Source organism: Aquila chrysaetos, chromosome 10, assembly GCF_900496995.4.
Source record: "Aquila chrysaetos chrysaetos chromosome 10, bAquChr1.4, whole genome shotgun sequence".
NCBI classification, from domain to species: Eukaryota; Metazoa; Chordata; class Aves; order Accipitriformes; family Accipitridae; genus Aquila; species Aquila chrysaetos.
The window spans coordinates 5,563,374-5,587,124 of NC_044013.1; the positions used below are offsets into that span (position 1 = coordinate 5,563,374).

The 23,751-nt window shown below is 46.0% G+C and overlaps 1 protein-coding gene across 6 annotated transcripts in view; it reads right to left on the minus strand.

The window, feature by feature from the left end:
* Window positions 1–23,751, minus strand: part of MECOM (MDS1 and EVI1 complex locus) — a 50,205-nt gene that overhangs the window by 18,615 nt on the left and 7,839 nt on the right. For 3 of the 6 annotated variants that reach the window (XM_030028978.2, XM_041126869.1, XM_030028975.2), the window contains 6 exons: window positions 18,789–18,891; window positions 16,336–16,552; window positions 13,004–13,151; window positions 11,802–11,958; window positions 4,595–5,957; window positions 2,534–2,621 (listed from right to left, as the gene is read on the minus strand). In XM_030028978.2, the coding sequence (XP_029884838.1) occupies window positions 2,534–2,621; window positions 4,595–5,957; window positions 11,802–11,958; window positions 13,004–13,151; window positions 16,336–16,552; window positions 18,789–18,837 (2,022 nt within the window). In that variant the 5' untranslated portion in view covers window positions 18,838–18,891. The remainder of the gene's footprint in view (window positions 1–2,533; window positions 2,622–4,594; window positions 5,958–11,801; window positions 11,959–13,003; window positions 13,152–16,335; window positions 16,553–18,788; window positions 18,892–23,751) is intronic. The other 3 variants (XM_030028976.2, XM_030028974.2, XM_030028980.2) reach the window with 2 other exon arrangements.

The window sequence follows — 23,751 nt, forward strand, 5'->3', positions numbered from 1 at the left end:
TCTACTTCAGAAGCCTATTTTAAAGATCCATCTGCTAGCTGTCATATTATCCAGTTAAAAAAAATAAATTCTTGCTTCATCAGATAGCAAGTTTCAGAAATAAATTCACCTACAGAAATACAAACTTGTAGGACACAAACAGTAATTTTTTTCATATTTAACACAGATAAATCCTGCCAGCAGAAAATGAAAACTTGCAGTGCACTCCACACCTGTACTTTTACAGGGGTGAACAGGACTATAAAGGAAAAACAGCTTTTCTGCAAGTCATTCCCCAGTCCTCCATAAATACTGAGCCAAATGCTGCCTTTGCAAACAGGAGACTCCTTTCTATTAAAGTCTGCAAGAAAGCAGATTTTGGCATTTACTCTTTTGACAGGACATGTGATGGTGGTTTAGGGTTTTTTTTACAATACATTAAGAGTGCATGTTACACTCATGACCTTTGTATCCATCCATCGCACACCAAGTTAAAGACGTTATCCCTAGGAGCTAGGTAAGTGATAAAACGAAAGCCAGTCTTTATCATGGATTTTTTTTTTTTTTTTTCTATTGCACAATGAGGAATGTGGAAGAATGGGCAAAAAGGTAGAACGGGCATATTTTGTGCGCTCCCGTGCACGTGTTCGGCAGCGCAGGTGCACGACTAACCCTCCCTCCTGCCAGAGGGTGCTCGGCTGGCACCGCAGCGGGGAGGTGGCATCCGACACCTCCTGCTCACACTGACGGACTTGTGACCACACCGGGACCTTCCTTGGGCAGATTTAACCAACAACAGATTTAACCAACCCTCCGGGAAAAAACACAAAGGGTGAAATCCCGACCTCCTGCCCGCTAATGGCAAAACGCCCAACGTCCCCATTTCACCTGCACGCCTACGCCATCCTCGCCTAACTCCCGTTAACCCTCCTCCCGTTCCCCAGGTAACTCAGTCTCATACAACGCTACGTAGAAGAGTATCCAACTCCTTCCCTGCCCACCACGGCCAAACTCCTAACGGTGCGTTTTACCCAAACAGCCTCCCTTCCCACCCACTGACCACGCTACCTACCGCCGTCATCAGACCAACCTGCAGCATTTAAATAATTTACTATTAATTTACAGCCCCTTAGTTGCTCTAACAGAATCACTCACTTGACGGAAAGGAACCAGCCTGGTTTTACACCAGGGGACACAAAGAGGATTGAGCTCCTGTTTGCATATTTGTGCATTAGTACTATCTGCTGTGAAATGGGAATTTTTACTTGTTGCTTTGCAACTTAGGCAAATAAGGTAACTCTGCAAGAGGTGCTGAGCTGCTATTAAATCCTGTACATAAATTCTCAGCAATTTTTATACTTAATAGATCCGTTACTTCCTTCAGGCATTGGAACTGGAACGGGGTGTTTTTCGGCACTCTCCACCCATGCAATAGCTTTATGTTTGTGCATCTGCAACTATATATGCCATCAGCTGCTCTTCCCAGTTCTCCAGAAGTCCCATATTTCAGAATATATTCCATACAACTTAGGACATAACAACTGTTGACTTCGTTGGGGGGGGGGGGGGGGTAAGGCAAGTGGTGGCAGATTAGTGGCATGGTTTGCCCAGGAATTAGAGGAAGCTAAACCAGAGACAGCAGCTCCTGGTTGTGTGCTTAAAATACAAGACACGTATGGGGTGTCATTATTAGGATGAAACAGCCCGTAGTCAGCAAGGGGTTCAAATTTGCAAATATCACAGAGCATTTTATTTCAGGCATAAGATTTAACCCAAATTTTTAGCAAAAGCTCTTTAAGCAAGGAGGAGGAGGACAAAATGAGGGTGCCGTGTTGTTGAAGAAAAGCAACGTATAGTTGGCGTACAGGTCCTCTTTCTATACTACATACACATTGCAGTTGTTACACATTTTAGGGACACCCTCCTAAATTTTTGTTATCCAGCAAATAAGCAGCAGGATTATGGCCTATGAACAAGACAGCAGCCCTCTCATATAGCATGTCTTCAGGTATGGAGGAGCAGGGATCCTGCAAAGTCACTGCACACGCTATAGCTAGCCCACAGCGGCGACCTAAAAGAGATGGAGCATTTGCTTATAAGACTTGAAAGAACTGGGTGGAAGATTTTCTCTCTTTTCTGGGAGTCCTTAAATATTGACAACTGGGATGTTCAGCTTTGCTGGCCCGACTTTGAATCTACATTGCCTCCTTGTAGTCAATATTGACTCCACCGCAAGGGCCCAGAGCATGGGAGAGTGCTGAAGAAGACATGGGTAGCTGCAAGAGTTGGTAGCTGCGCTACGGTTTTGGAGGAACACAGTTCTAAAACATACATGTAGTTTGAATCTGGCTTCCTCTATAATCAAAACATGTTGTTTCATCTGCAAAACATCAAGAAGCTCAGAACAATGCTTATGCTTTTCCACCACAATGGTGCAGCAAAAACTGTGTGTTTTAGGAAATCCAAAAATGACTAAGACTGCATTCATTTCTCTGCACCTGCTTTGAAGCATCAACAGGCTTGTTTACAACATCAAAATTCCCAAAATACTTACTTGTGGATGAAACAAGAATCCCGGGGAAGGTCTCAAGTATTTCTCTTTTAAAGCTTCCAGTGGGTCAGTTAATTTTCTTTTCTCTACTCTGTAAATGTTAAAATTAGATTTGCTTGTGATGAATCAGTCTCAGATATTAACAATTATACAGCTACTCATGTTTAAAATAGTCAATTATACATCAAGTAATTTGTTTCTCAGAGATAACGGTAAAAGATAAGGAAGTGTAGTCAACTCGCGATTCCCGCATACAACTCATTAGTACGGGTGGGGGCTGTGAATTAAAGGGAGATTATACCATTTACATAGGAAATAATCCCATTTCAAAAGACCGGTAATAATTATAACAGGAACCAATGACTAATTACCAAGCACTTTTATGAAGAAATAAGGCAACTGAGTGTGCTCTCCACTCAGAGGAGAGGAATTCAAGGCAAGAGGAGCCTTGAGCAATGGGTCCCTTCTCATCTGCCCATGCGAGACATCCCAGCCACCACCCTGGCACCCTCTCCCCGTGCGCGGCCGCGCACAAGCAGGGCGAGAAAGGCGGCCTTGTAGGAATGCACTGAAGCTGATGTGCCAGCAACAAAGACTGTTGGGCATTTAGGCAGTGAAACACAGCACGGATAACTCAGAAGCAGTGTGGAAATTTGAGGTTTTTGCTTTTTTTCTGTTACTGATGTGTACGGTTTAAGGGACAGATCCTGTTGTCTATACGTAGATGTAACTCACGGCAAAGGAAGGCTCGGTAACAACTGGCCTCGTGCTACGCTGCCAGGATTTGTACAGATTTCATTAGTTTGTAATGCAGGACCATAAAACACGGATCATTATTTCCACTGCTTCAGGCATTTAAAATTAATATGACGCAAAGAAAACCTATGGTCTAATACAGATATCAATCTGGCATGAATAAAACCATCTCGGTAAATAGCATCACATCCTGTTTCTTCATAATGCATACCTGTCGTCTTCTGTGGGAGCATTCTTGAAAAACTTTGCCTGTAGCATTTCTTTTTCAGATAGAGTAATAAATTAACATCATTTACATGGCAGTAACTTTTTTTTTTTTAACAATAGGCTGTAAAATCAGTCATTTATATTACAGACAAATATTTTTATGGCTAATATTTCTCTAAACTAATTTAGATGCATGACTTTGGCTGGTTACAGATACACAAGCAGAAAGGCGAAGGGCAAAGAGGGGCTGACGTACACAGGATGCAGGTGAAATCCAGATCCCAGTGAGATCCATCTCGGCACTACTGGGAATCACCGAGGGCTCAGGATTTTACCACTGGTTTTTAAAACCTCAGCTCACTGACAGTGTGTGCTTGTGCACCCATCAAAGCCAACGACAAGGCTCCCATTGATTTCATAGGGTAGATCAGATTAACTAGCCCACTGGTTAGGCTTTGTACACACAAGGACACTGCGCCTTCAATTATATTAACGAAATGCCCAGATAAACCAACCCATTGCTCAAATCAGTGCAAAAACCGGCTGAAATCACTCTCCATTTCCTTACTTTCTATACACCTTAGGACAAATTTGCTTCTTTTTTGGACTTATGAGATACACCTACTTAATTCAGGTGGTGTACAACTGGCACCCTGGGGAGATGCTCTCTACTTTCCAGGGGAAGGCGGAGGGCAGTAAAGGTGAGTGGGCAGCATTTTGGAAGAAAAGGAATTTGGGGCAACCAGCGATGTCCAATACACAGTAAATATACAAATACCCAATACCGATGCCAATTGGTTTCTGGGTAAGAGAATACATTCAACTTCTGCACGCCAAGCTGCGCAGGTTAAACTAATGACTCACTGCAACGAGGGCAGTCGTGAAGACTTGCTAATTGCAGCAGTACCGGACCCGGGCTTTGCTCTGAGCAGCTCGGATTTGAGGTGGGGGGCGCAGGTCACCCCGTGCCCGGGCGGTGGGATGACGCCTCCAGGGACGGTGGGAAGGGGACGGGGTTGTCCTGCATCTGCGGGCAGGTGGTCCTGGCAGACCTAAGTGCCTGTACCAAAGGATGCTAGAAGGCAGCAGATAGTCTGTTACCTGTAAATAGGATCCATAAAGAACGGGGTGGGCCTGGCGTGCTGCAAGGAGGACTCCGAAGCTTTCCTTTGCTCGAGGTCGCCTCCTTTCTTTTCTCCAAAGACGTGGTTTTTCCGAGGCTCAGCTTGTTTTGTGCCGCTGGCTCGACTTCTGCTGCCCATGCTGAGATCTAGAGGCTGGTCCTGGCTTGCCGCAGAGGGGGCTGCTGGCTTTGAGGGTATGGGAGTAAGTGGCTTCTCCTCCTTACGCTTTATGGTGAGGTCAAAGGGAGACTCAGAGCTTCCCTTTGGGATCTTCTTTATTTCACTGGGTGATTGGGGCTCCACTTTCAAGGGTAACGGTCTCAAGTCTCTATCAGGAAATGGATACATTGATTGAGAGAATGCTGGAAAAAACGGGAGGGGAAACATGGAAGGGTAAGGTAAGGCTCCGACTTTTTTGTCTTGCAGCCCCACAAGTCCTGTTGAACCAAAGTACTTTTCAGCAATAGAAGCAATAGCCTTTATAGAATCATTCACCGCTCCTGACACCGCAGTCTGCTCCTCTAAGGATGGTGAGAAAATGGAATGATTGCTGTGGTCTTTCTTATTATTTATTGAAGCCAGGCTCTGCAGAGAGCTTACTTTGTCTTTGAACATTTTACCATTTTCTTTAAATTTCTCTTTCTCACTTTCAATGTCACTTTCCAGATCAGAGCCCGAGGTGGTTTCCAGGTCACTGCCACTGGGGGTACTGACATCGTCAAGGTCAAGGTCACTACTCTCTGACTGGTCACTGAGTTTCTCATGCGGCCTCTCTTCAGAGGACCTCTCTGGTTGAAGCTCCACTGGCTTATTCTCCCCTACTGATGGTTGCTTATTTAGTGCCTTCAAAATATCCTGGGTGGCTGGCAGTATCTGAGGATTTGTCATGAGGGGACTTTGACTTTTGTTTGTCTGATCTGCGCTCGGTAGTCCTTTAACAGGAGAACTAGTAGGTAGCAAAGGTGGCCTGTGGTACAAGCCTGAAGGAAACAGACCAGGGAAGCTAAAAGAAAATCCAGGAGCTGTTGGAAAGGTAAGACCAGCAGGATGCCTATTGGCTCCAAAATAGTCAGCAAGGCCCGGATTTGCATGATTCATATTAACCATGGACGTTTTATCCATAGCTGGGGTTCCAGGAAGTGAAATGCCTTGGCCAAAAAATCCTCCTGCTGCAAAATGGTTCTTGCCCTCACAAAATCTCCTGTGTTTATTTAAGGAAGACGTAGTGCTGAACATTTGTCCACAGTCTTTGCACTTGATTTGGGTTCTGCAATCAGCATGCATGCGCTTATGACGACAAAGGTTTGAAAACTGAGTATAGGATTTATGGCAGACCTCACCTGTATGTAAACAACAACAACAACACATCTCAGGCTTTATGGTAATTGCCCCCACCCTCAAAATTTTGCAAATAACACCATTTTTTTACCCGCCAAATGTCAATTAGGAAGCCGTAAGGAGAAGGCTGGGTGCACAAATGTACAAAAAGCTACCGTACTCTTCCAAAGCAAGGCATCCGAGCAGACAAACGTCTAAAGACAGCACCAAAACCCGCTCCGAGAAACAGAAAAGGTCTGAAATCACTAAAAGACAAAGTTCCCGTGTTTGCTCTTTGCATTGCACACTGTTGCATATTCGGTACCATTATTCCATATTGTATTAGCACCCAGAGCCCCACCAAGAGCCACGGCTCGGTGCTGTAACACCGTATGAAGCCACGGTGCTCCTGCGCGAGCGAGCACTTGTGTCTTCAAATGACATCCATTTATGTCACTATTCACATGTGGAAAGTCAGTCATTAAAATAAATATTTGCAGGACCAGACAGGAGATAGACAGAGCTGCCTCACAGAGCTTTCAGTCTGCAAGACCACAAGGATATGAAAGAGGTGAAGGAGGAGACAACCGGGTATTTCCGAGTGCATAACCTTATGAACAAACAACATTTTTTTCCACTTACAATTAAGAATTTAATCTCATGGAAGTCCAGGCTAGAGCCTGAGTAACCTCAATCTAGTACGCTCGTATGTCCAAAGCACTTCTATTCGTGTAATGCATACAGTCCCTACAGGTGCCTGGGATGCTGTAACTCTAAATTCCACATCTTAATAAATTTACCAGTTTTAATATTGCTTATTTGTCTCCTGCACATGAAAAAAATACTCTCTACTCCAACAACAATTTCCTTTAAGAATGCAGCTGTATTTATTTGCATGTCTGATGCTCAAAACAGCTCGATGGATTTCCTTTCAAACTCCTCTGGGATGAGAACAGCTTCAGCCTCACAAAAGCAGCACTCGGAGAAAGCTTGAAACCACAGAGGGGAGATCTACCTTGAGCTCAGGGGCCCGATCTAGCCTGCGACACTCGGCACGTCGGAGCCCAGCTTCCCCCGACCATTTTCAGTAGCAGGAGGCTGCAAGCGGTCCCGGTGGTGCAGACGGAGACACTACGAAGACTGAATCACGTCATTGAAGCAAACGGGATTTTGCAGGTCCCTGATTTTCTGGCTGCTACAAACCTTAGGGAGCAAACTGGAGCAGCTACCAGGTTATAGGTCTGTACGTTAAAATGTGGTTTGGAAGAGGGTAACGCTCAGCTCCCCATCCTTTGGAAGAGCGGGGGCATCGGGCAAGGCCCAAGGCTGCGCTGTCTTGTGCTCTTCATTCTGCTGAAATTTGTCCATACCTCTGCACTACCTTGTTCCTAACAGTATCAGCTCCAGCCTTGTTGAAAAACAAGGCAGCCGCATTATCAGTATACAGTGTTATCCCTCTGTAATAAATGCTTTTTCTTTTTTTTTTTTTTTTCCCCAGCCAGGAAAAAGCATGTGGCCACTTTATTTTTATTTAATTTGTGTTATATCATAAGCTCTCATCTTTCACACATCAAAGCCACACAACAATACACATTGTGTATTCTGAGGCCTTTTTAACAATCATTTTCATGATTTGAGACAGACTGACATAATTTACAATGGCTCTATTTTAAGCCTGCAAAGGAAACTGAATTGAATGTATCCCATCCTGCACTCTTGGTTCCCATGAACTGCAATCACGTCCTCTAACTTCCACTCGCACCGGGGCCCGCGCTAACCTTCCTGCTCCTCTAAATCTCTGCCCTTGAGAAACTTGACCACTTGTTGTCATCTCTTAACTGTTTACCTCTTCAGCAGGCTGCTTCATATCTCAGCAACAATGCTGCTATTGTTCAAGGGCCTGATCCTGCCTCATCCACCCGTTTTCCCTGTTCACGTCCCGTTGACATCCCCGGGACAATTCATGGGGTAAAGAGTCCAGAATTGGGCCCAAACACAGGAAATTTGCAATGCGGTAATTCAGGAAGAACGTTTGTTGCTGTGTATCAGTTACTGTTCCTGCTGGAAATCTTCATTCACAAGGAAAGACAAGAAAGAAAAGAGAGAAAATAAAAAATAAAATTGAAAAGAAAGAAGAAAAAAGATGGAAGAGAAAGGAAAAAGAGAGACAAGAAGGAAGAGAAAAACAGAAGGGAAGAGGAGAAGAGGAGAGGAGAGGAGAGGAGAGGAGAGGAGAGGAGAGGAGAGGAGAGGAGAGGAGAGGAGAGGAGAGGAGAGGAGAGGAGAGGGAAAAAGAAAGGAAAAAAGAAAAGAAATTATTCTAGTTCCTTGAAAATGCTTGATTTTCTCTGGAGAAGTACTTTCTGTTTCTTTTTTTGGAAAATATTTTATTTGCCTATTTAACATAGAACTATTTTTTTTATTTAATATAGAACTATTTGTCATTTATTTGTTGCAGTACGAAGCTCCGATTTTTCTGCTCTTTTCTCCTATTTTTAGCCTAATCACAAGCATAAGGTTTCTGCTCCCACAATGAAAGTCACCTCCATTCTTCATAGTACCGAGTCAGGCCCCTTACCTTCACTGTTGAGGCCTTACACAAAAAACTCCCCATGCTCCCATCAGGCTGATCATAGAAACCAAAATTAAACTGACCAAAATGGTGACTCAGGTGACATATCCATAGGTTTGCACAAGCATCATCTTGGATATTACGGGCCAACTCTTCTCCTTGTGTAAAGCAGGATAACTCCATCAACACCGATAGAGTTATGCGTAACACAGAACAGCAGAGCATCAGACCATGCATATTTTTCCAGAAAAAAAAAAAATCTCCAATGCATACATTTACAAGGCGAGGCTAATGTATAATTAAAAACAAATCATGTTTTGTGAACTTTTGATCTTCTACCAGGTTGTGTCGAGGGCCTGCTTCTTATTCACACGACTGTATTAAATATAACACTCAGGTATGCTACAGAGGCCAGTGGGTGAAAAGGGGTGTATTGGCACAGACTTGGTCTTCCTAAAGTTGGGGAAGTTCTCCCCCAAAGAACATCGATACATTATTAAATTATTCTTCTACGTTAATATAATCAAAAGTCAACAGAACCAAGAAATATCCTACTCTGGAGAAAAGCAAATATACACACTTACAATTGAGAGATATCCTTCCAAACTATTAAGGGAGATGCAAATTAATCATTTGACTAAATATATTTTATCTCAGTGTTAAAACTAAACTAAAGCAATAATGGCAACACCATTAAAATATGTAAATATTTATTATTATAAACTCAATCAAACAATTAACAGTTGTACTGAGGACTTTACCTTTTTGAGCATAAAAGTTATTTAAAACTATGTAACGAGGTGCTGCTTGCTCAAGGTGCCTCTTGCATTTAACAGGCTACTCAATCCACGGGATCTCAAGGCTGGCAAAGAGATTTTGGGCCCAGGTCCGAAGCTGTTACTCCCCAGAGTAGTCTTACTCTTGGGGACCGTCGCCTGAAGCCTGGGCGTAACATGGCATCAGTGAAGCGCACACCGAGCGCTCCGCTGATTTTGGAGGAGACTGTGTCTAAATCGATTATGCCACCTTGACCCCCGTGGATATTCCCAGGAGCCAGGACTCCTCAGATAAGTTCGTGTTACAAGATCTACCTCTTTTTCAGCGCATGACTTTTATTTCCAAGTAAAGCTTTGCTTAAACTTTAGTAGATGGGGGATGGTTATCAACTTTAATTGCTTCCACATATCAAAGCAACAGAAGCTGGGTTTGATTTCTCCTATTACACCTTATTACACCCTTTAAATCTCAGCGCCATACTTTTAAGCAACTAACTTGTAAGGGAAGCTTCCCTCCTTGCAGCTTTTATTGCTCTACAGACCCCAGGTTTAATGCAAACTCCCAATCTGGCTCCCAAATTGCAAAAATTCATCTCAGGCCTATGCACGCTCTGTACCGCGATTGTCTCTGGACCCCAAATTAGCCAGCAGTTAAGTTTGCATATTTTCTGCTTATTAAAAAAAATTACCGTAAGTACTATTTTGAATATGTTCAGTCTATTATGGCATGTGGTTTCTATTTGGAGAGGCTGGAGATTTTGCGAAGGCAGTGAGTAATTACCTTAGTGTTGGTGAGTTTTCACTCAAGCTTGGGTGGTGTACTGTAATAAGAGACAGTTGCCATAAACAGACTGGTACGAGTAAATCATGGTGTGTGGCCTTTCTGGTGGAAAACAGATATCTCCTTTAGGTGACCCTACCTCCCTCCCATCGCTCAGCAAAGCCTACCAAACATGTGGTCTCCAAACCCTTTTGTTCTGCAATTACATGGCTGTTATTCATAGGTTGCTCAATGGGTTTTCATCCCTCACACTGTACATAATGAAGAATACCGGTTGCTGTTTTGATTTATCAGAATAAATAGTAACAAAGAGCATTTGAGAGATCATTTCTTTTATGAGAGGGGCCACTTAAGACTTTTATGTAGGGCATTGCAACAGGACCATCTGAAGACTCCCTACCTATCCAGAAGTTACTGTTTTCTAATAATTACAATCTTTAAGTGTAATTACTTAACCTGTAATCAGGTTTAAAATTATTAGTGATATTTATTATCGGATCTAGTTATACATTTTCTCATTGAAGAAGCCCAAACCAAAAGTATTATCTAACCCAATGGCAGGTATACAGATTTTGCACAAATGAGTCTTTCAAGCCAATACTCCTCCTCTTGAGGAATTACGTTAGCGCGCGGCCTCCGCTTTGTCCGGGTGTGGTGTTGGTATTTTAGTAAATTATTGTTGAGAGCAGCAAAAGATTAAGAGGTTTAGCGGACAAGTAGGGGAGGTGGTCACAAGGTGCCTTTCGAGATATAGCAGGTGCCTGAAAAGACTGTGGTTAAGATTAGCACTACCAAGAGCAATATTCTTAAATATTTTCTGCCTCTGCTTCCCTGGTGAGAGAAAGCAACCTGCAACGTTACCGTGCACCCAGCTTCCCCATCTCCTAGCAGGATTTGGCTCAGCAGTAAACACAACCCGTGAGACTTTGAGGATCCATTTTATAGCCCAGTACAGAGTCAGGCCCACATACGAGACAAGTTTTATTGCCGGAGCAGCTGTTGGCAAAGATCTAATAGCTCAACTCAATACTTAAAATCTGGGGCATGCAAAGGAGCCTCAAGGAGGGTGGCAAGCTCCTCCAACTGAAATTCACTGCCTCTGAGGTTTATTTTCCAACTCCAGCAAAAGTCATGGCATCTGCTGTGGAGACTGTGGCCCAAAATTAACTCCTAAAGCACAGCAGCCTTCCAGGTACTGCCAGCTCTGCCTAATTCCCAGCATGACCCGACTGTGGTGGCAGCCACCGCCGTCCTCCCCTGCCCACCCCGGCACTGTCACCTCCTCCCCTGCGCCAGCACTAACGCTGCCCTGCGCAGCGGGGCCGGATCCGGCACGGGGCACGGCACAGGGAGCTGCTGCTCGTGCAGAGGAGAAGGAAGGAGAGCAGCCCCCTCGGCGCGGTGCAAAGCAACGAGGCTGCAGCCGCCGAGCCCGGAGTGGCTCCTTCTTGCAAAATCTCGCCCCCCACTTGCTCTTCGCATCTGTGCATGGAAAAATATCCCCGGGACAACAGGTACGTTTATACAGCATACAGTGTCTGTCTCAAAAGGAAAACTGTACGAAAATAACGCTTTGCATTGGACTACGAATTACCCAGAACTCATTTAAAAACTCACAGCCCCCGCGAAACCGGTGAGAAATTCAACGGGAGCGCAACGCAACCTCCTGCTTCCAGATTATGGTGCTTTACGACAAACGAAATAACACTTAACCAAAGATGTTTAGTTGAAGACTTACATATAAAAGGTTTGACACTGCTGTGGATGTGTTTATGCTGTTTGAGGCCTGAAGAAGTGGCAAAGGTTTTGCCACACTCTGGACAAGCGTGAGCACGAGCCCCAACATGCTGGGAACGAATATGCCTCTGAAGGTTGCTGGGGTCCGTGAAAACCTGCTAGGAAATGAGTACTGATTAACCAAGAAACTTGACTGCGGAAGAAGCCAGTTATTACAAGAGTCTTTTAAAATTCAAACCTTGGAGCTATTTGGGGAGTATTTAAGATTAAAAACCTCGCTAATGGGCGTCAATGGGAGCTGTGCCTGCAGGATAGGGCCTCAGTTTCCCAGGATCAGCCAAGTATTTGGCGGATCTGTTAAACCCTTTGCAGCCGCTGCAGCAGATGCATTGGACCCTGCCATTAGAAATTGTGCTTTTGAGGTCAGGGACTTTACAGAAAACGAGACAAAATGTGGCTGCTTGAAACCTCTAAGCATTACTGCAATAGAAATACTTTATAGCGACAACCGAGTGCGTGACGGTGAGAAATCCCGTACATGACATAGTCCTAGCACTCAGGGCTTGGCTGTGTCTTACGAGTGCCAGCTCAATATAAAATTCTCATTACTGCAGCAAACCTACTTAAAAACAAGAAAGTCCTCATGCAAAAGGCCCAAGCTTTGGGAATCTGATAAAAAGCAATGCAGAGCACCACATGCTGTACAAATAACCGACACAGCAAGCCCGGTGCTAGGAAGTGACAGAGATGCTCTAGAGATGAGACAGTTGCGCTTACTTAGCGCAGCCGGGGCCCATCGCTATTTCTTGTCTGAATTTATATTGCAGTAGTGTCCTGAAGTTTCTGGTCCCGAGGGCTGGCACACAGCCTAGGGAACCCACCCGCGTTGCATTTCCCCGGGGTTTCTTGCCCCTCAGTGATCCTCTTACACCCCACCAGTCCTCGCGAGGCACCAAGCCCTGAGCTCGGGGATGCTCAGCATCCTGCATCAGCGCTCATTTCACACTCCACAGCCATTTCCAAATCAAAAGGGGTAAAAACCCAACATATTTATAAAGGAGAAGCGTAAACCCTTGAGAAACTGTCTGGAGCATGGCAGAAGCCCTACGCCCTCCTGCATCCCGGCCCCAGGCATCCCCACTTCCATGCTCCCGTGTATCCAGCAGCATAAGAAGCACCAGGCAGCCTATAAATTCACTGTACCTTGGCACAGTTTTCACACTCGTAGTGCTTCCCGCTGTCGTGCGACATTTGGTGCCGTATCAAGTTGGACTTCCAGTTAAAAGCTTTGGGGCACTGGTCACACTTGTATTCCCTCTCCTCGCTGTGCGACAGCATGTGCTTCTCCAGGCTGCGGAAACAGGAACAGGTCTCAGTGAGGTCCCCCACGCACAGGGGTTTATCAGTAGTTTATAGGAAGAGGACACAGCAGAACACATAATTACAGCAAAAAAAAAAAGAAAAAAAGCCCCAAAGGCCCAACCCTGACAGACCCAAGTCTTTTGAGTACCAGGCTCATCCCAGCCGGGAGGCAGAACATACTCCTCCCTACCAGAATAACACATCCTCTCATGTTTTGCCAGACCACTTGCAAATGCTCCAGGAGATGCTGCTGCCATCGCTCCCTAAGGAGATTATTTCATACACCTCTCAGTATTTCACTCCGGTAAGTCTTCCCTGCAGTCTGAATTATTTCTATCTTACGACTTTCCCTCTAAACACACCTTGGATCCCACCACCTGACCTAACTCCATTCCTTTGATGGGAGTCAATTTTTCTTTCAGCAGAAATAGATGAGGAATAACTCCACTGCAGTAGGACAGGATTAAGCATAAGAAGTCTCTAAATAGGGTACACTACGACTGAAGTTATACTTGATTATTATTAACTGTGTTCAATTGTGTAGCTGTTTATTCATTCATTTCTTAGTAGTTTATTCAGTCTGTTAGTGAGGTATTCAATATCCACCTAATTTCTGTTGCACATCTTTGAATTCATTTTCATCTCTGAATTTGCTGAATTTCTGTTTTATTATTCATTTGTAGCAAATATGTATTTTTAAACACCTGTATTGCTTGGTCACATACAGAGTCACAATTCAGACTACTGCTTGAGGAAAGATCACTACATAATGTAAGAGTGGATTCAGAGAAAAGGCACTGGAAACCGGGATTTTTAGTCTGGGATGCCAAACCGGATCAATCTTTCCTCACGTGATGCTCCCACCGATCTCTGCTGAAGCAGTGGACAAAACCTGCTGGGTTTACAGTCTCGTTTGGGTTGTGCAGCCCAAATAGCAACCTCCATTCTCAGTCACAGGTAATGGAAATGCTTTCGCCCTGCGGATGCTCTTTACTTCTACCCCTCTCGGTCTCCTTCCCTCAGGGAAAAAAAATAATGCTGGCTTCCCCTCCTAATACTTCTGTAACAATTGACTCTCCATCGTGCAATGGTAAACAAATTTGCCGTAAGACCTAGAGAGAATCTTGTCCCCGGCTCTGGCTCCGGCTCCCGGACGCCTGCCGCCGCTACGTGATCCGCCATCAGCACCGGGAAGTCCTGGCCGCCCAGATCTCCATCTTCCTGCTCAGCTCTTTCTCCATTTAATTACACACACCCTCAAGCATGGCTCATTCGAGCCTTTTGTTTTATATAATCTGGATATAGCACGCTTCGGTACTTTTTTGCTGCGAACTGTCTTTGTGGTGTATTAGCCTTTCAATAATTCAAGAGTTCGGAGAATGACTGCATTCTCTCTCATTTTTCACTCTTTCTCACAGTACTGCCCATCTATTTATGATGACTCGTTCTTTGTTTTCTGCCCTTTCTCTTCAATATTTAATATTTTAAGCTAAATTTACATTTCCTCAATGATTCCCATATGTTAGATATCGTCCTCTGGTTCGCGGGCAGAAAAGAACTTTAACGCCAAACAACTCACAACGTGGAAAAACGTTACAGTCCAGACTCCCGCCTCACCCCCACTGCTGCAACCCTTTCAACTTGATCTACCTACATCAGCCCTTTCGAATCAATCACTCGGATTGAAAATCAGACGTGCGGAGCCGCCTACTGCTCGACATCAGCTGGTAAATAAGACCTTGTGCCTGCACAAATTCCCACTCAGCGGGCTTGACCTACTATGCGGGCAACAACGCTTGGCACATCGTGTTTTAATTTTGGTGCCATTAATTTTGCGGAAGCGTAAGGATCAGGTCATACGATACGTTGATCTGAGACCCCCTGCGTGACGCCGAGACACCTCCACTCCATCAAGAGGAGCCAAGGAGCGTCTGTGTTTTGGGAGAGAGGGTTCCATCTTGCAGAACCTGAAGCATCCAGGAGCGGTTGTCCAAAGGGGCTGCACAAATCCGTGCTGACCTCCGACAGACACCACAGCATCCTGAATCATGGACTAGTAAAGATTTCTATGAAAAATATGAGCGCACAAAATACTTTACGTTGACAAGTCAATATTTAAGGGGCACGTGGTTATTAAGCAACGCAAATAAACACGCTGCTGTCCCTCAGAGGGCAGTCAATAGTCCTCAGGTTGTGCCCACACGGGGTGGAGAGGAAAGAAGACAGTGTGGGAGCTGTGTTACAGACTCCGGCCGAAAGCAAGAGACACTGGCCCATGTCTGCTGCTGCTATAAACCAGCTTCCTAAGAAATGCAGTGCCTCATCCCAGTGGAGGATCTGGCCCAGGACTTTGCTATTGAGATATCTCAGCATTATTATCAAACGTTGGCTGAGGTCAACCTTCTCCTGGCCCTGAAAGCATTAAGATGTGAATCTGCGAGGGATGTGCTGCAGAAGCTCCTGTGTACTCTCAGTATCTTTCAGTAATTTCCAAAATTTGCTGTAATCTGCACCACCACACGGTATTTTAAGTAGCTACGAAAACTACAGTGACAGGAAATATGTAAATGATTTTCAGCATATAAAAGTCATACTTTCTATTTGCATTCTATGCATATTTCAGGTACATATGCACACAGGCCTATCTGTTTAAACAGACAGCTATATATAAGAAAAAGGTGAACCCCAGTGTTTCAAGACAGTATGGCTATAAATATATATTAACATATAGACACATGTACATTAAGATCTAGAACCTGCCTCTAACTAGCATGCCTTTTTTGCAAAGATAAAATTGGTAACATCAGCAAACACCCCTTGGAGATGTTCTAAGTTATTTCTACCTAAAAATAAGGAGCCCAGACCTTAGCTGATCTGAACTATAATCACTCCTCTGATTTCACTGCAACCAGCCCAATGCATGACAGCTAAAGATCTGATTTTCTTAATGTAAGGTCCCCACTAAGGACTTCCGTACAAGGACCAAATTTCAGATTTATTGAGATTCCATCACTTTCTATGCCATAAAACACCAACCGGCACAGAAGTCTTATTCATCTTCATCTTTGGTTTGTTTAGAAGATGATTCTGCCCTGGCTGACACCCTGCATGATCTGACTGAAGCCATTACAGAATTTGCCTCATTGAATCACGTTTTAAGCATCTACTCCTACCTTTGCAAGTCTGGGAAGACTTGATCACACTCTTTACACTCCTGGATTTCATGCACATCCTGAAGGTCATTCTCATTCTCAAGCTTTTTCTGGAAGTCCTCCTCCACCATGGAGAAGGCGGAGTGAGGTGTGCTGCAGGGGAACTTCTGGTGGTCTACAAGCTCAGCCTTGGACTCAAAGAGCTGGTCACAGTCCTCGCAGCGATACTGGCGCTCCTCTGGAAGACAAAGGGGTTGGGCACAGGGAGACCGCATCAGTTTTCAGTCATTTTTAACTACCGTCCCATCAGGAGTTCGATGACGGTGTGGTTAAATAAACAGCTATTCAGTGAAAAAGAGAAGAACCTTAAAAGAAGCAAGGGTGCCTTAGAACGCTTTATAATAACGCTTTAATTCTACAATATACGACAGTGCAATACTACCTGTTAATTGCCTGGGTGACATCCAATAGGGATCCCTAACACTGGCTTAGGACAAAAGTCAGTATGTCAGTATATATGATCCTAAATGGGGATATACAGGGTCTAAGGCGGATATCCAGTGGAGGCTGCCAGTCTCTGCGTTTCTGAATGCAGGAGACTGACTTAGACAGGAACATCAGCACCTAACATAGCCAAAAGGGTGTTTACTGAGTTTTTAGAAGTCTCTTCATTTCCATTAGAGTCCTTCTGCAGCACCCAACCCTGTTCAAAGTAAGCCAGAGACACATGAAATAAGGGTAATGAACACAGGGGCCCTTGCTTTAAATTCCATAAAATCGGTCACAACGTGTTTCTTACTGAAAACAAGTGCAAAGATCACTAGAGTGTCACTTTGAAGTCAATATTGCATTCCATTAATGAGTAATTCCTGCAAAAGAATAGATTAGCTGAAGAGAATCCCAAAAAGCAAACTCGGAGAAGAGCATCCATGATTCTTTTTTCTGCTGGATTTTCTACTGATGGTCCATACGAGGCTCCAGACGCCCTGGTTTGGTTCCAGTGTTACCTGCCCTGCAGGTATAAATGCCCAGGGGCTCTGAGTCAGAAACGCACAGTGGAGTCTGGCTGAAATCTCAAATGTATGTAGTTGGTTGCTACTTGACAGCTGAAAGCATCATAGGGCTCTGCTGTCCGCTGTTCATGAGCGATACTTTGGCTCAGTCTGCTTCTATATTACCCCTGTGGGACATAGTCCTGCGTGTGACTGCAGAGATGTCCTCTGGTGTCATTTATACAACAGCTACTTGACCATAGGGACTAGGCATGGAAAACACTATGCTCAAAAAGGGGGACATCTTTAGCAATAACTAAACAAAGTTACTACTACGGAAAAAAACCCAAACACAAAACCAAATTAGAATGAATTAATAAACCCCACCTTTTTCTTAAGAGAACAAAAGATACTGCTCTAAACGTACAGGCAGTTATAAGAAAGCGCACCCCTTGATACCTCCTGCCCTGGCAAAACCCCTGTGTACTGTCCCTGAATCCCTGCAAATTTGTAAAATGTCCACATTGGCATAAACTGCAACCTAACGGGCATCAAGCAGATATCCTACACCCAGTCCCCGCTGTGCCTGTATAACCCACTGCCCGATGGGCAGCAGAGCAAAAGGAGCTTTTGGAGGTGGGGAACAAATCTGAGCAACAGCTCAGGAGTTTCAGACGCAGAATATGTGCGTCGGATGAGTAACAAATGAGCACGAGGAGGAAGAATGGCTCAAATGTTCTCACAAGTGACAGCAACATTAACAACCTGAGATTTTCTCTTTTCAAGACGACAGAGTAACAGTTGTTTGGCTAAGTGACAAAAAACAACCTATAATCAGGGTCCATACAGGTCCTGCAGGAGCAGCACAGCCTAGAGATAAGGACATGGACTCTTGCTCTCCTTTTGCAATACCCACAAAATGATCGAGTTTCAATCCTGAAGCCCTACTACTGCCCTCAGTTACATCTGCAGACCTCTGGTTCTGCCAGGGAGGTTCAAGTAAGCGAGGGTAAAACCTGAATGACATTGATTGTTGCAGTGATTCAATGCTGAGAAATATTGACTGTGCAAACTAGAGCTCGCCACATTAGCAGGTAGAAAATGCAACACTGAATGAAGCAACATTCAGTTGCATTCAAATGCAACAGTGAATGAAGCTACACTCCTAGTTGGACCAGGTTGGAGTGATGGAGTGATGAAGAAAAACAGAGAAACCCCAATGCCAGTGATGGCATTGCTTTTGAGAGCAGACTCACCCTTCAGAGGAACTGAAGGATTGTGATAATATTAGAGTAGTTTATTCACCAAACAGCTTTCAGAGAAACAGAAGGGCAGAAGACAGAGGAATAGAACTGTGGTCCAGCTCTCCTCCCTGACTGCAGTGAAGCCATCCCAGATTTCAAAAGGATTCCAACAGAGGAGAATTTTTTGCTTAATTCCAATGATACTTTCTATTAGATTAGACAGTAAGAAGCCGCTAACCGTGAATGTCCGGAGCCATTGTTTCATGTGAATAATCTTCACTCTTCATGAACAGTAAGAGCTCCTCTCCTGGTTCAATATCTGCTACCACTCTGTAGAATATCTGCAAAAAAAAAAAAAAAAAAAAAAAGAGAGAAAGCAATGTGACTACCACAACAAGCAAAGAGGCATAAACCACTGCTGGTGACTATTACAGGGTCAAAACCATGGGGCCAGACCCTGCCCCGGCGCGGGTGCTGGCTGCCGTTTGCTGGAGAGGTGCCGACTTCGACTACAGCAGGTCTGCTCCTTCTAGCCCCAAAGCTGTTGGTGCTTTGGGCTCTGTGAGGATAAAAAGGACGATTGCTTTCAACAGCCTCTGCTGCAAAATGAGCTGCGTGATGACTGCAGATATCACCAGCAGTTTGCGTGCTTAGTTATACCAAACCCATGTACAAAGTAGCTGTAAAATGCATCCCTGAGTGATCCACGTAAGGGGTTGCACCGGGAAAAGGTGCTAAAGCAGACCTAAGAAGATGTTGCTGATGAAACCATAGGCATCCAAGCCCCCGTTTCAATCCTCTACATAGTCTGGGAAGCTGTGAGGTGAGAGACTTACATGAACCAGCGTGCCTGGTTACTCCTTAGCTTCAAATGGGAATCAAAGGGAAAAAATCAGTCCCGGGTGAAGAAACACCGTGAGCAGCCAAAGGCGCTGGTGGTGACCCCGGCCGGTGGCACCTGGTCCACCTGTACAGGTGACATCAGGCTCCGGGCTCTGGGAAGAAGCCCGTCGGGAAAGCAGGAGGCTGTAGGGGGGGCGAAGGGGCCACGGTCCCTTGGGTCCCTGCACCCAGAGCAAGCGCTCGCCGGCACCGCGAGGCTTTGCCGAAAGGAAATTCCCAAAATCCATCTGGCTGCTTTCCGTCTCAGCAGGAAACGTGAAGAGCACTAAAAAGCTCCATGAAGCAGCTCAAATAAATATTAGTAACTTCCTTAGGCCTTGTTAAACAAAAACACATGACAGCTATGTTTCCTACGCTAAAAAATGATGCCTTTGCGTTTTCTCGGACCAACGTATTTTTAAAGGTTTCGCTCTCAACCTCTTAACTCTCAAGGCTCATTCCAGTGCATTGGGAGAAAGGCAGAAAATCACCTCTGCTGTTTAAAGTCAAACAGATGCGTTTGTTGCAAGGTAGGTACGGGTATCTAGAGGTGCGTGGGTATTTTCCCCGTCCGGTCACACGTGAACCGTCACCCATCGGGTGGCCCCGGCAGCTGAGCACATACCGATGTCCTCCAGGAGGTGGCCGTATAGCCTAATCGTTTCTTTCTGCACAAGCGGCCTTTGCCCACAGATATGGGCTAAAGACCTAAAAATAACGAAATAAGACGCATTTCCTCGGATTTGTTTTTTTTTTTCTTCGCCTTGTCCCAAAAACCGCTCTAAAGGATGCATGCGGGGGAGCTCGTCCCTCTCCCGGTGCCAGAAGCACTGGCAAAACACCTCGGGCACAAAGGTCCCCGTGCCACAACCCCCTGCTTATCGCCAATTTGCCCCCTAAAAGCCAGAAGAAGAAGTTTATGGGCAGCCTGATCTGCCCAGGCTGCGCTTCCCTCCTCTTCCACGCCGCCCTGGTCGAACCGTCGGCTGGATCTGCTTGGGCTTGCCATTTTTACCCTTTATCGAGGGGATTTCGAACTCCACCAGGTATTTCAGAGGGCACAAAGGGCCAAGAGAGCTGTGGCAGGGTCTCGAGCGTGTCTCTCCATGCAGCCGGGCGAATGCCTGGTCCCACAATCCCCTCCGGAGCCGATGCCATCATCGAAGGACGCGGGGCTGCTGCGTGGGCTTTGGCGTGCCGGGGATGCGGCTGGGGCAACACAAGTCATTTGATCAAAGGCCAAAACACATTTAAATGAAGCCAGCTTTTAACTCCCGCAAATAAATCTGATGTCAGCGCCGCATCCAGTGAATATTTGCTTTAAGTGATGCTTGTTTTTCCATTTATTAAGATAAATGTATTGAAAACTAGCTTTTTTTTTCCAGAAGTATAATGGCCTCCACACGTCTGAAAGGGAAGCTGCAGTCCGATCTGTGGAAGATAAGCCTGGTTGCCGGCTGGCTTTGGATGGAAATAATATGTATATGGCATTACACGCTGACCGGAGAGGCTTCTGTAGACCTCCCTGCTGCCACAGCACCCACCTCCCCCTTGGGGTGGGAGCAGGATGAGGCCCACCCCTCAGCCAGGTGGGACCTCCACCATCTCCGAGGGACCGTGCCAAAGCTCCTGCTCTGCCCAGGACTTGCCTCGGTGCTCCCGGGTTTTGTGTCACAGTCGGGTAAACTCGACTCTTCTTCTGAGGTCAGCGGTGCATCCGCACCAAGGAGCGAACAAAAACCACCGCGAAGCCTTCTCCAGTATTTTTCCTGTCCCGTCAGAGGTATTTTGATAGACCTTTTCACCTCTCGTCACAAAGCGAGGACATACGGACCGTACGTAGGCATAAAGAGGGTCTCGTCCACGAAGCGCTGTGCTGGGGTGCATCACTTCTCTTTGGGAAGCCCCGGGTTGATGCAGCATCTTTCTTGCAGCTGTGGGACAAATCCCTAACTAGGGTGTAAACTCTGCGGCCAGCTGTCCTGTCTGCATTGGTATTCGAAAATATCAGAGATGATTAAGCTACCCGTCAGAAACTACCTGGCCAGCCTCTCTGTACCTCAGCGGGGAGACAAGGCGGGGTATGCCAAAAAACTCCATGGTTTAGGTTGAGTGACGTTTCTTTATTTTGCATCTCAGAACTAACGTCCTCCAAAACAAGGTCCAAGTAACAGATTTCCAGCTCTGGCATTTTCACATTATTATTATTAAAAACCTAACTCTAAGTATTATTAAAAATATTTTTTTAAATTTCTGTATGTACAAAAGCCCCCACCTGCACTAACAGTTTATATACCAGCTTGTGTTCCAGTGAGGAACTAAAATAAAACATACTGAACCTTAAACCAAAATGATGGTGCAGGTAAATTTCATCTGATTTTAAGAGCTGTCCTTACTGCTTCACGTGAAAAGCTTTTTTCTCACTCTTCCTACCTAAAACCTCCTGGAATTACCCTGTCTGAGAAAAAGTGAGAAGCTAACTGTGGCAATGAACCACGTTGCCCGAGTTTTTAGGCGGCAGCAGCCTACCGGGGCAGTCGGCACGGGGGTCCTGCAAGCCCCCGGATGAGAAAGCTCATAAATTACCCCCAAGCCCCACAGGTCCCCTCCTGGCTGCCCTTGTTTTGCAACAACAGCAACCTCTACCGCAGGCAGTATTTTTTTGTCTTAGGAAACACCAATGTAGAATAAATGGACTTTTCTATTGCAAAGCTTGAAGTTTTCATGGGCGCAGTCCTGACTCTACTGTAACTAACGAAAGGTTTTCATTTTCTGACTATCACCTCTTCAGCCTCCCAAAATCCCGTTTCGTTACCTGACCTTCTCGGGTTAACCTGCGCTCACGACTCGCAGGCGCGCACGGGTCTGCCTCGAGAAGTACAGGAAGAGCTGCTGCACGGTAGAGGAACGACCAGAGGAGGGGGGGAGTGAAAAATAAAAGCAAAGTCCAGATGCACATTTCACATGCCCTGGGATCAGCGGTGTGTGACTGCAGTTTATATAGGAAGAGCAAAATCGGATCCAGATCTGGAAACACTTTCAAAGTTCAGGGGGTCTGAGGTGGGGAGAAGTTGGGGGAGGCCTAACTCATCAGTCCTCTGTGCCTGCCTACACCGCAGGTCATATATTTATGCTACCGAGCAGAAATAAAAGCTCCCAAACTGCAAAGCCGTAAAGGGAAAGGGAAGGGGAAAAAAAAAAGGAACACACACAATTTACTTTTAAATGGATGAATAAGGCCTCATTGTTATGAATCCCAGTTTACTTTTCCTGGTCAGGCACTTGAAATTTTATTTATGCTTAATAGACTGCATTTGGCATGTGTAAAGATGACAGAAGCGTGAATTATGAATGACCTTCAACCTATTCAGGAAGTTGTAATAATTGAAATAATAGCGAAAACGCACTCCCCGCGAGCTCGGCCCGGGGCTGCGCGCTCGGCCGCCGCCGCCCGCGCGCTTTGAAGTACCCCGGCCACCCCGCCTGCCCCGGCGAGACCCGCACCGCGCCGCCTCAACCCTCCCTCCGCTCCCATCCGGCGTGTCCTCCTGCCCCCGGGAAGGTTTAACCGAAGGATGCCGGTTTCGGAGGGGAAAAAGCGACGCTTCAGCCCACGAGCGTGAGCAGAGGCACCAGCGGGTACCCGTGCATCTGTCGCGCTCGGCCCCGAAGAGGAGTTGTATTCCGCTGCATCCAACTAAACCCTTTATTCCCGTGTATACGAGAGCTTTGGAAAACATTGCACGTGCCCCAGCGCTGCCTGGGAAATTCAGATTTTAGGGCGGGCGAGAGATGGTGCTCAGAGTCGGTGCTGTTTGTACTTTAACCCTCCGGGTGATGTACTGAACTTACAGCCAGCACCACAGGGGAAGGCACCGAGTGACTTTGCCCTGCACCGCGCCGGTGTAAGGCGGAGGACCGAGCGCAGGACCCGCTCCGCATGGGATGGTGGGAAGGAACTGAAGACCCCCGGCAAAAGCCTGGTGAAGCCCGCCAGCGTCCGCAGAACCCTGAGCTGCTTCTCCTGCGCCAACATCCAGCGCCCGACGGGTTCCCAGCCTCCGCCACATGGGTACGTCTACCCCGAGCAAGGCACCGGTCCCGTCTCCCGACCACCTTTGGAGGCTCTGGTGCACTGGAGGGGAGCGTGCCCCACGCTGGGGCAGGAAAGCGAGCGTCTGGAGAGGCGGCGTGCACACTACCAACTGGCATTCGCCTCCACGCTGCTTCAGAGCAAGAGTGGAACTTGCCTGAAAAGCAAAGCAAATGAAATGTCCGAAACTAATAGTAAGCGTTACGTTCAAGGAGCTCGATCAAAA